The sequence below is a fragment of the Nannobrachium achirus genome (genome assembly GCF_963921795.1).
Source record: "Nannobrachium achirus genome assembly, contig: SCAFFOLD_411, whole genome shotgun sequence".
Classification (NCBI taxonomy): domain Eukaryota; kingdom Metazoa; phylum Chordata; class Actinopteri; order Myctophiformes; family Myctophidae; genus Nannobrachium; species Nannobrachium achirus.
This window is the reverse complement of record NW_027665005.1, coordinates 6,157-22,706: the sequence shown is the minus strand read 5'-3', so window position 1 is coordinate 22,706 and position 16,550 is coordinate 6,157. Positions and strand designations below refer to the sequence as shown.

The following is a 16,550-nucleotide window of genomic DNA, read 5'->3' as shown; positions in this document are numbered from 1 at the left end:
CCATGGCAGCTCGTGTCAATTAAGGGAGATAGGTTCTATGTGTCAGAGAAAGCAAAGATGGGCCGCCGGCCTGTGGCCGGCGGCCCATCTTTGCTTTCTCTGACACATGTTGATGATGATGATGATGATGATGATGATGATGATGATGAAGATGATGACGACATTATGAATGAACCAACCCCGGATTGGAAGTTAGGAGGATAAAAGGAGGAAACGGCTTGTCTTTTGTGTGGTGAAATGGACTTGTAAATAAACCATTTGAATTACATGTAGCTGCAAATAAATGTAAAAAATAGAGGAAAAAGAGTGAAAAAAAAAAAAAACGATTCTGTCCCTTTAGCATATTAAAAAAACATAGCATATTAAACATAGCATATTAATCTGTATAGGCTATTCTATTCCAACAGATTAATATGCTATATTATGTTTCTACACATGAAACGACATTTCCCCCAAGAAGACCCCTGTAATCTATGCAATACTTGTAATAAATACCTCAATCAATCAATCAGTCAGTCAGTCAGTCAGTCAGTCAGTCAGTCAGTCAGTCAGTCAGTCAGTCAGTCAGATCGATCTACACTGTGAGCCAGCTTGTAGATCTGCTATTTCCACTATATCTATGTTGCAGAATTGATGCATTAAGGACACATTGGCCCCGGCATTGGCTGGGCTCACTGGTACAAGGTCAACTAAAAGGAGCTTTATTTATTTCATTAATGGCCCCTGTCGAGACTGACTATTTATTTATTTATTTATTTATTTATTTATTTACCTCCTCGACTATGTTTCCTTCCTTCCATCCATCCATCCATCCATCCATCCATCTTCAACCGCTTATCCGGAATCGGGTCTCCGCCCCCCCCGGGCGTCTGCCTATCGGCTAAATAAATAAATAAATAAATAACGTGCTTGCTTGCTTCCTTGCTTCCTTCCTTCCTCCCTTCCTTCCTTCCTTCCTTGTGTCCTTGCTTCCTTCCTTCCTTCCTTAAATAAATAAATAATTAAATAGCGTGCTTGCTTCCTTGCTTCCTTTCTTTCTTTCTTTCTTTCTTTCTTTCTTTCTTTCTTCTTTTCTTCCTTTCTTCCTTCAATAAATACATAAATAAATAAATAAATATATAAATAGCGTACATCTTTCTTTCTTTCTTTCTTTCTTTCTTTCTTTCTTTCTTTCTTTCTTTCTTTCTTTCTTTCTTTCTTTCTTTCTTTCTTTCTTTCTTTCTTCCTTCCTTCCTTCCTTCCTTCCTTCCTTCCTTCCTTCCATCCATCCATCCATCCATCCATCCATCCATCCATCCATCCATAAATAAATAAATAAATAATTAAATAGCGTGCAACCTTCCTTCCTTCCTTCCTTGCTTCCTTCCTTCCTTCCTTCCTTCCTTCCTTCAATAAATAAATAAATAAATATATAAATAGCGTACATCTTTCTTTCTTTCTTTCTTTCTTTCCTTCCTTCCTTCCTTCCTTCCTTCCTTCCTTCCTTCCTTGCTTCCTTAAATAAATAAATAATTAAATAGCTTCCTTGCTTCCTTTCTTTCTTTCTTTCTTTCTTTCTTTCTTTCTTTCTTCCTTTCTTCCTTCAATAAATACATAAATAAATAAATATATAAATAGCGTCTTTTCTTTCTTTCTTTCTTTCTTTCTTTCTTTCTTTCTTTCTTTCTTTCTTCCTTCCGTCCCCAGGCCCGGTTTTCGGGGCCTGGGGCCCGAAAACCGCGTGCGGGGCGGCGAGCCGGTCCCGTGGGTACCAGGCTCGAGCGCGAGGCCCAAACGGCGGTTGAGCAGGTGCCTTTAGCGTTTTCGAGCTTGGGTATTAGTCTAATTATTTAAATTGGGTGCGTGGCATGTAAATGAGGTTGGGGGTGTGTTCTGCATACATTATGCTCGCATAAATTATGCTAATGAGGGTGTTAAGGTAGGTTTCCCAGCGCGTAAAAAATGCAGACGACCGTATGTAAATGAAGGGGAGGAGCTTAGTCGACTCGTGCAAATTGGGGGCGGGCGTGGTTTGGAAATGCGTGTGGGCGTGGTGCGCATACATTATGCTCGCATACATTATGCTAATGAGGGCGTTAAGGTAGGTTTCCCGGCACGTAAAAAAAGCAGACGACCGTATGCAAATGAAGGGGAGGAGCTTAGTCGACTTAAAAAAAATGGGGGCGGTGCATGGTTTGGAAATGCGTGTGGGTGTGGTCCGCATAAATTATGCTAATGAGGCTGTTAAGTGGCGTTTCCCAGCGCGTAAAAAATGCAGACGGCCGTATGTAAATGAAGGGGAGGAGCTTAGTCGACATATGCAAATTGGGGGCGGGGCGTGGTTTGGAAATGCGTGTGGGCGTGGTGCGCATACATTATGCTCGCATACATTATGCTAATGAGGGCGTTAAGGTAGGTTTCCCAGCGCGTAAAAAATGCAGACGACCGTATGTAAATGAAGGGGAGGAGCTTAGTCGACTCGTGCAAATTGGGGGCGGGCGTGGTTTGGAAATGCGTGTGGGCGTGGTGCGCATACATTATGCTCGCATACATTATGCTAATGAGGGCGTTAAGGTAGGTTTCCCGGCACGTAAAAAAAGCAGACGACCGTATGCAAATGAAGGGGAGGAGCTTAGTCGACTTAAAAAAAATGGGGGCGGTGCATGGTTTGGAAATGCGTGTGGGTGTGGTCCGCATAAATTATGCTAATGAGGCTGTTAAGTGGCGTTTCCCAGCGCGTAAAAAATGCAGACGGCCGTATGTAAATGAAGGGGAGGAGCTTAGTCGACATATGCAAATTGGGGGCGGGGCGTGGTTTGGAAATGCGTGTGGGCGTGGTGCGCATACATTATGCTCGCATACATTATGCTAATGAGGGCGTTAAGGTGTGTTTCCCAGCGCGTAAAAAATGCAGACGGCCGTATGTAAATGAAGGGGAGGAGCTTATTCGACTCTTGCAAATTGGGGGCGGGGCATGGTTTGGAAATGCGTGTGGGCGTGGTTCGAATACATTATGCTAATTAGGGCGTTAAGGTGTGTTTCCCAGGGCGTAAAAAATGCAGACGACCGTATGTAAATGAAGGGGAGGAGCTTAGTCGACATATGCAAATTGGGGGCGGGGCGTGGTTTGGAAATGCGTGTGGGCGTGGTGCGCATACATTATGCTCGCATACATTATGCTAATGAGGGCATTAAGGTGTGTTTCCCAGGGCGTAAAAAATGCAGACGGCCGTATGTAAATGAAGGGGAGGAGCTTATTCGACTCTTGCAAATTGGGGGCGGGGCATGGTTTGGAAATGCGTGTGGGCGTGGTTCGAATACATTATGCTAATGAGGGCGTTAAGGTGTGTTTCCCAGGGCGTAAAAAATGCAGACGACCGTATGTAAATGAAGGGGAGGAGCTTAGTCGACATATGCAAATTGGGGGCGGGGCGTGGTTTGGAAATGCGTGTGGGCGTGGTGCGCATACATTATGCTCGCATACATTATGCTAATGAGGGCATTAAGGTGTGTTTCCCAGGGCGTAAAAAATGCAGGCGGCCGTATGTAAATGAAGGGGAGGAGCTTAGTCGACATATGCAAATTGGGGGCGGGGCGTGGTTTGGAAATGTGTGTGGGCGTGGTTCGCATACATTATGCACGCATACATTATGCTAATGAGGGCGTTAAGGTAGGTTTCCCAGCACGTAAAAAAAGCAGACGACCGTATGTAAATGAAGGGGAGGAGCTTAGTCGACATATGCAAATTGGGGGCGGGGTGTGGTTTGGAAATGCGTGTGGGCGTGGTGCGCATACATTATGCTCGCATACATTATGCTAATGAGGGCGTTAAGGTAGGTTTCCCAGCACGTAAAAAAAGCAGACGACCGTATGTAAATGAAGGGGAGGAGCTTAGTCGACTTAAAAGAAATGGGGGCGTTGCATGGTTTTGAAATGCGTGTGGGTGTGGTCCGCATAAATTATGCTAATGAGGCTGTTAAGTGGCGTTTCCCAGCGCGTAAAAAATGCAGACGGCCGTATGTAAATGAAGGGGAGGAGCTTAGTCGACATATGCAAATTGGGGGCGGGCGTGGTTTGGAAATGCGTGTGGGCGTGGTGCGCATACATTATGCTCGCATACATTATGCTAATGAGGGCGTTAAGGTAGGTTTCCCAGCACGTAAAAAAAGCAGACGACCGTATGTAAATGAAGGGGAGGAGCTTAGTCGGTTATAGAAAACATCAGTATTCTATAACCAAATCAAACTAAGTGAATGGTAAACCAATGAAAAGTTTCACATTTTGGCTAATTGTTTTACAAAAATGCAGGCTTTGGATCATTAAAAAATAAGACTTCTATAATATGGAGCCTACAATAGCAGGCTAATAGGGTAATAGGCAGGGGCGTCACACCAAATTCTGGGCCCTGGGTACAAGGATTCACTGCGGGCCCCCCCATGAATGTTAACTATTGAAAAATAGCAGATATACAAGCTCACAGCGCGGCACCGAGTGCCGCACTGCGAGCTTGTAGATCTGCTATTTTTGAAAAAGTTGTGAAAATGGGTGCAAATCTTTGAATATAATGTATTTTTTAAGCGAATGTTTGTTTGCTTCTGGGTGGTCCCTGGAACTAAATATTTTGAGATGGGGGTCCGTGGACAAATACATATCATTTTGGGGGTCCTTCACATGAAAAGGTTTGAGAACCACTGACACAGTAGTCTCTCAAGAACAGACTAACTGAGCTCCATTTAAGTGAAAAGGACCTTTTCTTTGACGATGGCTGGCCAGATTGCTCACATAGAAACATAGTTTTTTCAAAAAATCTTAGAAGGATTCAAAAGACACTTATAGAATCGGGTCAAAATTCAAATTTTCACGATTTTTCAAAAATAGCAGATCTACAAGCTCGTTATCTGTCATTACAGATGGGCCACTGAACGTGTCCATCTCAGGACCAGATGCCATTGAAGTGGGGGTCGAGGCCAGCTTTACGTGCACGGCTGAGTGCAGCCCTTCATGCAGCTACACCTGGAGTGTGTACGGCAGACGCATGACCGGAAGGGTGATCGACATATCCATCAATCACTACGTGGACACAGGGTTCATCAGCTGTCAGGCACAGAACACTTTGACTGGACAGACGGCAGTAGTCAACGAGACCATCAGTGTATATGGTAGGCCACCATTTTCCACCAGATTTCATATCGTCGTTGTCGGGTGAAAACCTTGTATGTACAAAACCGTTTGGTTTGCATTTATCATTTAAAAAATGATTTAAACTAGTGAAAACAGCCGATCTACAAGCACACAACGGGTGCGAGGCGTTGTGTGCTTGTAGATCTGCTGTTTTCACTACTTTTGTAAGACGGCCTTGTATGATGAAGCAGGGCTTTACTTTGCGAAAGAACGTACACATTTGAAACTTTGGAGATACAAGGTTTCTACCTGACAACGACGATATGCAACTTATTTTGTGTTGAGCAGACCTTGACTGAATTTTAACCTGGCATTTATGGTCTCTTTATCACAGACCCTCACTGGTGTGGCTGCTGAGAAGAAAATGGAAAAAACATCGCTTGTTTTTTTCCCTCCATGATACTTTTAGATATACAGATCCATCTAAAAAAAATATATATATATTGTGTAAAAGTATATTTTCCTTAAACTTTCATATATTCTAGATACATTGCACATTCAGTGAATTATTCCAAACCTTTTTTGTTAAAATTGAACATTTTTATGGCAGCTCATGAATATCAAAAGTCTATATTTCAAAATATTACTATATTACACGAGACCACTCAAAACAAGGATTTATAATAGAGAAATGTCAACCTTCTGAATTGCCAGTGGGAAGTTTCCGCAGTCCTTTATGATTTGGGGTGCTATGGCATCTGCAATGCTTTTTACACAATATATATATTTTTTAGATGGATCTGTATATTTACGTTCGAGACTCTGCTGCCCGTAATGCCCTCTTTTGCCTTTCCTGCATCTCTCAACCAAAAATAAAGCAGAAAAAATGTATGTGTTATTTAGACCTCTTCATTACATAAATATATATTGCACTTTCAGCAAAACATGGAATTCAATAAAGATCTGGGGTATGTTTTACTCTCTCTCACACACACTTACATACACAGATACCAAAAAAATATTTTTATTTGTAATTCAGTGGGGTGTATTTCCAACAACAAACTAAATGTACTGTAATGAAACACTCCCAACACCCAAATTACACACAGCTCAGGTGGGTCAAATGAGAACATTCAAACAAGACTACAAGTGTGCACAGACCAATCTGTTTCTTCATGAACCATAAAAATAAGACAAACATCTGCAGGCTCAGTACAAATTGGGTACTTTTGACATAAAATTAAATGATGAGCTCGCACACAAAGGGCATAAGTGCCTGCGTGACCAGATCACGTCTCAACTGGAGTCTTTTGTGTGTGAGCAGATTTTTTCCTTTTGTAAGTCATTCAGTTCTCTGCTAAGCACCTGCCTAGGTTTGGTTTGGATGTGCGTGTTCCTTCTCCTCATCAGATACTTCTGAAATAAACAAACTAGTTGTGATGGCTTGGCATCCCTGGTAGCTCCCAGACGTTATGCTGAACAATGTGCACTAGATGCCAGTGAAATCCCAAGTGTCACACGCCATATTTATTTCGTAAGGATGCAACGGATGATCTGTCCAGGTCAGCTTGGTGAAGGAAGTCAAACAGTTCTTGTAGAACTGGAAGAAAAAAAAAAGGAGAAATCCAATAATGTTTAAAAGTGCGTTTCAACCATTTCTTCATATAATTGGTCATTATAAGATGGCACAATTCACTCGGTGCAATTAACTGGTGGGCTATGGACAGTTCAATTACATCAGTGGGGAATCCAAGCTAAAAAGACGCACATCCTTTCTCTTCTTGGAAAGTTAGAATGTTGTAATAGAAGCCAATGTTATTGCATTAATAAAAAAATAAAGTGTGAAAATCTTGTTTGAAATGAGCAAACCTGTCTACAGACACAGAGTGAGTAGAAATGGTACCATCTTATAATGAGCATTAGTGAGGACCAAGTATATGAAAATGGTGGTCCTTTAATAAGATAAATTGCTGCTGGTCATTGCAAGCAACAGTTGAACAAGACAGCACCTTTCTTCTCTCCGGAGGACATGAACATGACTGCCATGTCGAAGCGTCTCACACTCGCTAGACTCCTGAGGATCTCCAGTATGTGTGTTGGTGTTTCATTCCTGAAGTAGAGTTGAGTTTTATTATTATTGTGTATTATGTCATACTAAAAGTGCTGGACACTAGCAGATAAACTTTCATACAAGAGTAAACATTTCCATTAATTTGTACCAGCCTCAACACTAATAATAACAACTAATAACTAATACATATGTGCATGGGCAAGATCTAGACAAAGGGACAAACAAGGTTTATAACGGTACTCACTTGGTGAAGAAAACATGCATAGTGTGCACTAGCTGACTGAGAATGTCAGGTTCGAGGGAAGTCTGAAATATCTTTGCATACGCCGCTGGATTTATTTGCTGGAAACCAACAGAAAAACCAAAAAGACAAAACAAAGGATTATATTCACAGGTTAGGTTTGTTGGACCTGGTCAGCGCCAGTGGCGTCAGCAGTTCAGCAAAAGCTAAGGTATGGCAGCATGACCGGTGTCTTGCACGCTCGCCTTCGCGCGTGCAAGACACCAGTCATGTTGCCATACCTAAGCAACAGGCATGATGAATTTATTTTAAGAAGTATATTTAATTGTTTTCCCCTTGTAGCCATACTCAATTCACCCTTTGTCAAGTCCCGCCTGTTGTCCCGCCCCTCTCCACACCCATTGGTTGCTGTGTCTTGGAGGGACATTCAGTGGGACACTCCATCCACTATCATGTTAATTCAGTTGCTTCATATTGTTATTCTGTGTGCTCAATTCTAATTTCAAACTTTGTTTCAGTCAAATGGAGCTGCTCAGTGGCAGCATAGTGAATCAGCATGTTTTTATATGTTTTTATTTCTCCAAAAATTATGTTTTAGCAAATTCAACATAAAAAAGAGGAACCAGGCGGGACAAGGCAGATAGAGCCTGCTGGTTGGTCAGTCAGGGACCAACCAGAAGGCTAACAAAGGGTGAATTGACGCCTCTGGTCAGCGCTCACCCTCAGATATTTATAAATCATTTCAGGCTGATTTCCAATCTTCCTGAGGTCAGATTCAAGCTGGAAGCTGTTGCTGGGAGGAGGTGGGACGACCTCTGCTTCTTTTGAGGGTGCACTGGGAGTCTCTGGTGGACCACTGACTTGCTCCTTCCTTGGTTTTTCCTGCCGTCCTCCAACATTATCGTCCTCGGGAACCCTGGGCAAAGAACAAAGAAAGCATCAATGATCAACGTTGTAAAATCTGATAAAACGGTCTGTTTTTAGAGTGGTAAGGAGCCTTTTTAATCAATGGCATATGGCACCACTTACTTGACGGGTGACCGTGCAGGGAGTTCTGTGATTTCCTCAATCTTTAGCATCTTAGCAATGGGGGACGTCGACAGTGGTGAGGACTGATCCTGACCCTCCCTCACTACGCCCTGGAAGGAACATGTAGGGTTTTGGGACCCGGCTGCCGATACACCTGAAGCCTCCTCGCCTTTGGGCACAGAGATCTTTCCACTCACTTCCTCAATATCAATTCTCCTCAGTGGTTTCTGATGACAAATGAAAGGCGTTCACAGTCAACTCCAGCCTGTCTTCTCAAAAACAAAAAAAAAACAAAAAATGCTTGGTAAGTCAAACAATGGGTTACTCACGGTTGACTGCAAGTGAGGTGGTTTGTTGATGGGCTGGATTGTTCTCCTCGGTATGTTGTCCTGTGTTGCCAAGAGACCACTGTCTCCCATGTCCTACAGAGAGATAATAGTGGAAGATCAATGATCTATGTAGGATTAAGGCTTTAAAGTCAGCTTCGCAAATGAAGAATGTTGTTTATTAAGTAATTATGATATACATTATTATATTTGACATCTAGGTGTTGTGACGGCCAGAGTCATAATTGACTCTAATTGACAATTATTGACTAATTAACAGGCCATCACCTAGGGAACGATTGACAACGACGATTGACACCTGGCAATCAGCCACTCAGGTCTGATGGCTACAGGTGTGTGATTCAGGGTGTGGGGAAGCTCTGTTTTGTTTGCTGGCAGCAGCACTGAAAGACAGTTTGTCCAGCATTGTTCATGCTTTGCCATTTTCTTTTCATTTATCCATTTTGGCCCGAGTTGGGGCAAGTTTAAAAACGGTTCTACAAAACAGGCCTGCAAAAAGATTCTAACTCCTCTCTGTGGCAATCCAGGGAGAAATATAATTTGCCTTCAGCCTTTCCCTGCTTTGAGTTGAACTTATTGGAAGCCTACACACAGGTAACCCAGAATAATGACTATTACCAGCAAGAGGATTTCAGACTGTTAACTAAACAAAGCAAAAGGATATTTTCTTTCATATGCGAACGGACTTTTGATTTGTGAACAGACAATTCCTTTGGTTCTTTATACAAGTGGTTTGACTTTGAATTAGTAACCCGGTGATAACCCCAGTTCTTTGAATTTCATACTTTGCTTATTATACTGTTTTGTGGTTCTGAAGGACATTTAAGTTGGGGTTTATGTTGATGTGATGATTGCAACCCACCCTGGTCTTGAATACAGAGCTGTTCCATACATTTAAAGGATTCTTATTTGATTATTTGAGTCCTTTGTAACCTTTTCTCATCGACACCTGGCTACACAAAAAAGGAGAAGACTGAGTCCTCTCTGGTAGGTATCCGCCTACCTGGCACCCCTATATACAGTAAACACAGCTTAAAGAGGAAACCGTCAAAGTGTATTATTTATTTGATATCCAAGTAACACGGCTCTGCACAATTTGTAAATAAGAAAATGGCCATTTGAATGTTTACATTTCTCCTGCTTTTAGAGTACAAGCTTCAACATTAACTGAACTACTCTTAACAGATTATTAGATGTACAAATATTTATACATACAATCATAATTTTCTGGAGCTCATTCCGTGCCTGCTTGTTCCCAGGTTCCAGTTTCAACACCTCCTGGAAATCTGTCAAACAAAATCGACATTTACAAAAAGATAGTGACTACACTGTAAAATCCTTAGGGTTAATTTATTCGGTACTAATGCAACCAAATGAACCCGGTTACATTTGTACCCTAGTCAGAATTTGCATGAATTTGCATGCAACAATGTTCTCAATAAGTGTTAGCAGACGCTCTGGATAAAGAGTCTGCTAAATGCCTAAATTGTAAATTGTGTTACATTACGTGCAGACTTTCTGTTTCCATTAAAAACAAGTGAATGTAAGTAGCAGTGTATCTTAAAGCTACAGTATACTGTGTAAGTTGCTCAACTAGTGGTCTGTAGCAGTATAGCAAACCGCGATCGCGTCTGCTTTTTTCGGCCGTTTTTCGCCGCGGACTGGGCTTTCAGACCACCGCGTCCGCCTCGCCTCGCCGAGACGCATCCATAGAGGTCTCTCGTGTCCCTCTACGAGCAGCGGTTGGGGAGTTACATGCTAGACTTCTAGACCAGCGTAAACAAAGCTGTTGAAGCAAGCTATTTCCTGAAGAGACGCAAGATGCACTGTAATTGGCCGGTAGTGTATCATGTGTGTATGATCCGCAATGTGATTGGCCAACGTATACACAACGCATACGGATGATGCAAATTACGTCATTTTTCCGCGAAATCCGGTCCCCGGACAGGATCATAGAAAACATATAAAGAGAAGGCTTTAGAAGCTGAAAATAACGGAGTGGGTGTTCAAAAACTTTAGCGATTTAACAGTTAGGACAATTTTAAGATTTGTTTTATAAAAAAAGTTACATGGTATAACTTTAATGGCTGATGTCATATGCAGTACCTTCTTTGGCCTCTAGGAGCCTTCCTAGAGCAACTCTTGCTGTTGCTCTGCGGGCAAATGCCTTGGAATAGGTTCTGTCCAGGGATATTGCTTTACTGCAGTCCTCCTCCGCCTCCTTATACCTGGGAGACACAAAGGAACACAACATATCAGTCAATGAAGTTTATAATAGTCACCTTTGGACTAGAACTACTAAAGGTTCATCACCAGACAGCGATTTCCAGTACTCATCTGACATTCCAGCCATTCTACACAGCAAAATTAAATGTTGCTCCCCCCAAGAACAAGGTAAAAACAAAAAAGAATGAGACATAATATAACAACTAAAATCCCTGAGTGCAAGATAAACGTGCATAAAAACAGAATACGTTAATAAGAACAATACATATAAATACTGTTTAATATATGTTATTTGACAGCAAAGGCAGCAGAGGGGATGATATGATATGAAGCAAAGGGCCGTGGGTCAGATTCAAACCTGTCCAGCTGAGGGAAAGCATTCATAAGGTAAGTGCTCTACTAGATGAGCTTCTGGGTGGCCCCGTCGGTTTTGCTGTTCTGATGCCGCAGGAGAGATAAACTCCAGAGAAGAGAATAGATTTTGGCATCGTTTCAGACACACAGAACGCCTGAAAATAAATGTGAGAGAGACGGACAGGACACATCTTTAGGTAACAGTTCTAACCTCTCCAGCTTGAGATTGGCCATGGCTCGATTGGCAGGTAAGAGAGCATTGGTGGCGTCTGCATCCATGCCTCTGCTGTAGCACTCTATTGCTGCCTCGTACTTTCCCTCTTTGAAATAGGCATTCCCCTGAAAGCAAAATGCAATACCTATGAAAACTGTCACCGAAAAATAAAAATGGTTTTAGAGAAACAGCATGGGTTTGCTCTGGAAGCTAAAAGTGGTGTATGGAAACATGGAAAACGTACCCTGTCTTTCTGTACTACTGCTTCCTGGCGTTTCTGCTGGTCCACCATTAGGCTCTGATATTCGGGGTCGACTGCTGGGGCCTCCACGGGTTGTGCGACTTGACTTGGACATTTGACACCAATCAAGGTCTGAGGAGAATGGGGTGGAGTCGAGTGTAATTTAGCAGTCATCTATCATGATCCTAAAAGCCATCCTCTTGTGAGTAGTGATGGGCAATCCCGTTCATTTCAGTGAACGGATCATTTCGTTCACGTTCACGGTAATGATCCGTTCAAATGATTCGTTCATAGTGCGATCGTCCCGTGAAAAACACAATCGCGGGAGCGTTTTTATTACGTCGCGAGTACAGCTCGCCGCCGGGAATCGTTAACGAGTCATGCTAATGATTCGATTCTTATGAACGAATCACTCATGAACGACACATCACTACTTGTGAGGTGGTGACATTCAGTTGAATTACCCCTCTGCAAGCAAGCAGCAAGCTCGGAGAACAAGAAGAAGTAAGCAAGCGTAAGACTAGGCAGGAACAGACAGAATAGATGTGGTACAAACAGTATGCTGGACATAATTATGTGGTAAGGAGAAAAGTACATAGAAAATACATCTATATGATTACACAGCTTAAGAGAGATTACGTATAGTAAGATATTATGTACAGATTCTGGAATGGGTCAAGCCTCGTGCATATATTATATATATATATTTATATATATATTACAATAGGGTTAGTAGAGAGTCGGGAGAGAACGGTAGCAGAGATCAAACTGCAAGACAGTGTCACAGAACTCACTTTTATTTTCTTCACTTCATTCTGAGCTTCCAGGTTTCCAGGATCAAGCTTAAGAACCATCTCATAATCTGTGTGTGTAAAGACATTCATATCATTAAGTAGTTATTAATAGACCACCTTAAAGGAGCTATAGTCAACTTTTTCTTGAAAAACAGATGCTAAAATAAAAATAGTTTCGAAAATATTTTATAAAAGAATTAGCTTCATATATGTGTTTCTATTCAAAAATGACCACAACAAGTGTAAAATAATGATAAAATAATCATTTTGGCCATTGTCAGACCGACACTTTGTTTACATTCTAGTCTATAGACTAGGATGTAAACAAAGTGTCGGCCCTACAATGAAAAAGTTGACTATGGCTCCTTTAAGTATCTCTTGTTGTAAGTATCTCTTTACACATATTTACCTTCTAAGGCAGTTTCATAATTTTGCAGGGCGACTCGTGTTGCACCTCTTCGTGCAAACGCTTTCAAGTACTTGCTGTCCAATGCAATCGCCAAGTTGCAGTCTGACTCAGCAACAGCATACCTAGAGCATACAAAATTCTCACCACCGACTCATAGGATAAAAGCCTGACTGAGTACACACATTCTCTCTGTACATTCTTTGCCTTTCAGTTCCATGCTGTATATGCTCAGGATGTAAGCATCGCATCCTTATAGACAGAAATAAAGACAGGAGGCTATGCGAACATGGCACAAACGCAGCTGTCAAGGAGGTAAAAGGCTTACTTTTTTTGTCTGTAGAAGCAGGCAGCACGGTTTGTTGGAAGAATGGGATTGTAAGGGTCAGCAATCATCCCCTTGGAGTAGCACTCCATAGCATCCTCATATTTCCCTTCTTTGAAAAGCTTGTTGCCCTTGGGAAAAATGTGTAATATAATTTAGTTTGATGAGTACAAAACATGTGTAATCTATTTTTTTTTTGTTTGATGGAGAATAGTATCACTACTGTACGTTATATACGATATATTGACGTTGATAATGTGACAATATTATGATAACCAAAGTCCTAGGCCCAAATCCCAAAATATCAATTTATCATATCATGATGGCATTATTACATCAATCTATCACCCAGTTCTAATTAGTATATAGAGTAAATGTATTCTCAAGAAGTGCAGACAGTCAAACACTGATACTACCTTTTCCTTCTCAGACAGAGCCTTCTCCTGATCGACAGTGGTTTCCTCCGAGTCAGAGTCATTTGATTCCCCAGGGCTGTCTTCCTTATCCATATCCATCACTTCCAAAGCCTTGTTCTGCAACCAGTAAAAAGCCTCTGATCAATTTGTCCATCCTCTCTTTGTTTTGCACATTTATTATAAATTATTTAATCACTTACCACGTCAAATTTATCCCATGAGCTATAGTCATAGGACTTTATTCTTGACGTTTGCTTGGATTCTGCTGTCTTTATATCACCGTTGCTCACAGACGACTTCTTCGCAGTTTTCTTCTTTTTGTAATCCTTGTTACGCACAGGGGGGAGATCTTTCTACAATAAAGGTATGGAATGGAATGCTGTTTTAACTTGGGTTAACGAAAACTAAATTGTATGTTAATATCTCCTGAATATGGATGGTGGCTGGAGGCCTGGAACATACCTGAATTTCTCCAAGGTTTCCTGTTCTCAGCTGCTCATCTTTCTTCTTTATATCAGTTTCCCAACCGCCCAGTTCTCTCATGTAGTCATGTACATCCTCTGCATTCTGTCGCATTTGAAGTTGTAACTCAACAGTTTTATTTCCCCCAGCCATCTCTTTCTGTGAAACGGTTATTTTTTGATTAGTTGATAAACGAGAACAATTGCTCTAAGGTCAGGGGAATATTGGCTACTGCGTTGCAAGTAGGGGTGTGCGATATGGTGATAATTATCGTTGAGACGATACAATGTCTCCACGATATGCCTTTTCAGAGGTATCGTATATATCGTGATACAATTGATGGAGCCTTGTAAAAAATCCTGTTTAATCGTTAATACAGAGATTCATTGCAGAATTCAATTAAACCTGCATTTTGGTCGAAAATCTAAATCATCAGTTCTCAAACTTTAAAATGTCAAGGTCTCCACTTAACTCTGACAGTATACAAATCATGTGTATACTGTCAGAGTTACATACTTGTAAAGTTCAATTTAGACCTCCCAAAAGGAACCCAAAGAGTCTAGTAACTTGAAAAATAACTATAAAAACCAAGGTGACAAAAGAATCGTGATAAAATCGTGTATCGTGATACAGCTTGGGAAAATATCGTGATATTGTATTTTTCCATATCGTCCACCCATAGTTGCAAGGGAACAACTTGGGTCAAAGATTATTTCATGTCAGCTATTCCAATACTTTTACTCCACTACATCTCGGATCCAAACATTGTACTTTTACTTTGTTATATGAGATACTTAAATGGTTTCCTGTGGAAATAAGCTTAGTCTTTTCATGGATCTCCTTTTAGTAGACCTTGTACCAGTGAACTGTACCGTCATGAAACTGTACCTTTTCCTATGCAAACTTCTAATAAAGTCTTCAATCAATCAATCAGTCTGGTTCTGCCTGTTCCTCACGCTGCTTCTGTTTGAAGTTCATGACACCATGGTGCATCACCTCCTCTCCTCTCCTCTCCTCACGAGGCACGTTGACCCACGTCTTGTGTCCAAATGTACACACAGCGTCGTCTCACGCTGTCCCAAGTTGTTTAAAGAGCAATTGAACAGAGCAATGTGACATCTATATATATACATCCCTTGACATAGTTTGAAGCAACACTCAACTCATGCGTCTGCTCCTAGGTAAACAGAGAAGGAGAGAGAACACTTCCTGGTCAGGTGATTGGGGAGAGCCAAGGAGAATGTATCCCATGGGCTGGGGGGCCATGGCTGGCTTGATTGGTTACGTGGTTTGGGTTTTCTAGCGTAGCTGCCATGGCAGCTCGTGTCAATTAAGGGAGATAGGTTCTATGTGTCAGAGAAAGCAAAGATGGGCCGCCGGCCTGTGGCCGGCGGCCCATCTTTGCTTTCTCTGACACATGTTGATGATGATGATGATGATGATGATGATGATGATGATGAAGATGATGACGACATTATGAATGAACCAACCCCGGATTGGAAGTTAGGAGGATAAAAGGAGGAAACGGCTTGTCTTTTGTGTGGTGAAATGGACTTGTAAATAAACCATTTGAATTACATGTAGCTGCAAATAAATGTAAAAAATAGAGGAAAAAGAGTGAAAAAAAAAAAAAACGATTCTGTCCCTTTAGCATATTAAAAAAACATAGCATATTAAACATAGCATATTAATCTGTATAGGCTATTCTATTCCAACAGATTAATATGCTATATTATGTTTCTACACATGAAACGACATTTCCCCCAAGAAGACCCCTGTAATCTATGCAATACTTGTAATAAATACCTCAATCAATCAATCAGTCAGTCAGTCAGTCAGTCAGTCAGTCAGTCAGTCAGTCAGTCAGTCAGTCAGTCAGATCGATCTACACTGTGAGCCAGCTTGTAGATCTGCTATTTCCACTATATCTATGTTGCAGAATTGATGCATTAAGGACACATTGGCCCCGGCATTGGCTGGGCTCACTGGTACAAGGTCAACTAAAAGGAGCTTTATTTATTTCATTAATGGCCCCTGTCGAGACTGACTATTTATTTATTTATTTATTTATTTATTTATTTACCTCCTCGACTATGTTTCCTTCCTTCCATCCATCCATCCATCCATCCATCCATCTTCAACCGCTTATCCGGAATCGGGTCTCCGCCCCCCCCGGGCGTCTGCCTATCGGCTAAATAAATAAATAAATAAATAACGTGCTTGCTTGCTTCCTTGCTTCCTTCCTTCCTCCCTTCCTTCCTTCCTTCCTTGTGTCCTTGCTTCCTTCCTTCCTTCCTTAAATAAATAAATAATTAAATAGCGTG

The 16,550-nt window shown here is 41.5% G+C and overlaps 1 protein-coding gene across 1 annotated transcript; it reads right to left on the bottom strand.

Moving 5' to 3' along the window:
- Nucleotides 1-6,110: 6,110 nt before the first annotated feature.
- LOC308280668 (RNA polymerase II-associated protein 3-like) lies at nucleotides 6,111-14,379 on the bottom strand (the record flags this gene model as incomplete). The annotated part of the gene is made up of 16 exons (XM_080754993.1): nucleotides 6,111-6,700; nucleotides 7,110-7,210; nucleotides 7,416-7,513; nucleotides 8,133-8,328; nucleotides 8,442-8,668; nucleotides 8,771-8,863; nucleotides 10,004-10,074; nucleotides 10,895-11,016; nucleotides 11,580-11,707; nucleotides 11,827-11,955; nucleotides 12,618-12,685; nucleotides 13,027-13,148; nucleotides 13,352-13,479; nucleotides 13,765-13,881; nucleotides 13,965-14,117; nucleotides 14,227-14,379. 16 exons carry the CDS (start codon nucleotides 14,377-14,379, stop codon nucleotides 6,615-6,617), a joined length of 1,992 nt encoding a protein of 663 aa, XP_080611119.1. The 3' UTR covers nucleotides 6,111-6,614.
- Between the last annotated feature and the right edge of the window lie 2,171 nt (nucleotides 14,380-16,550).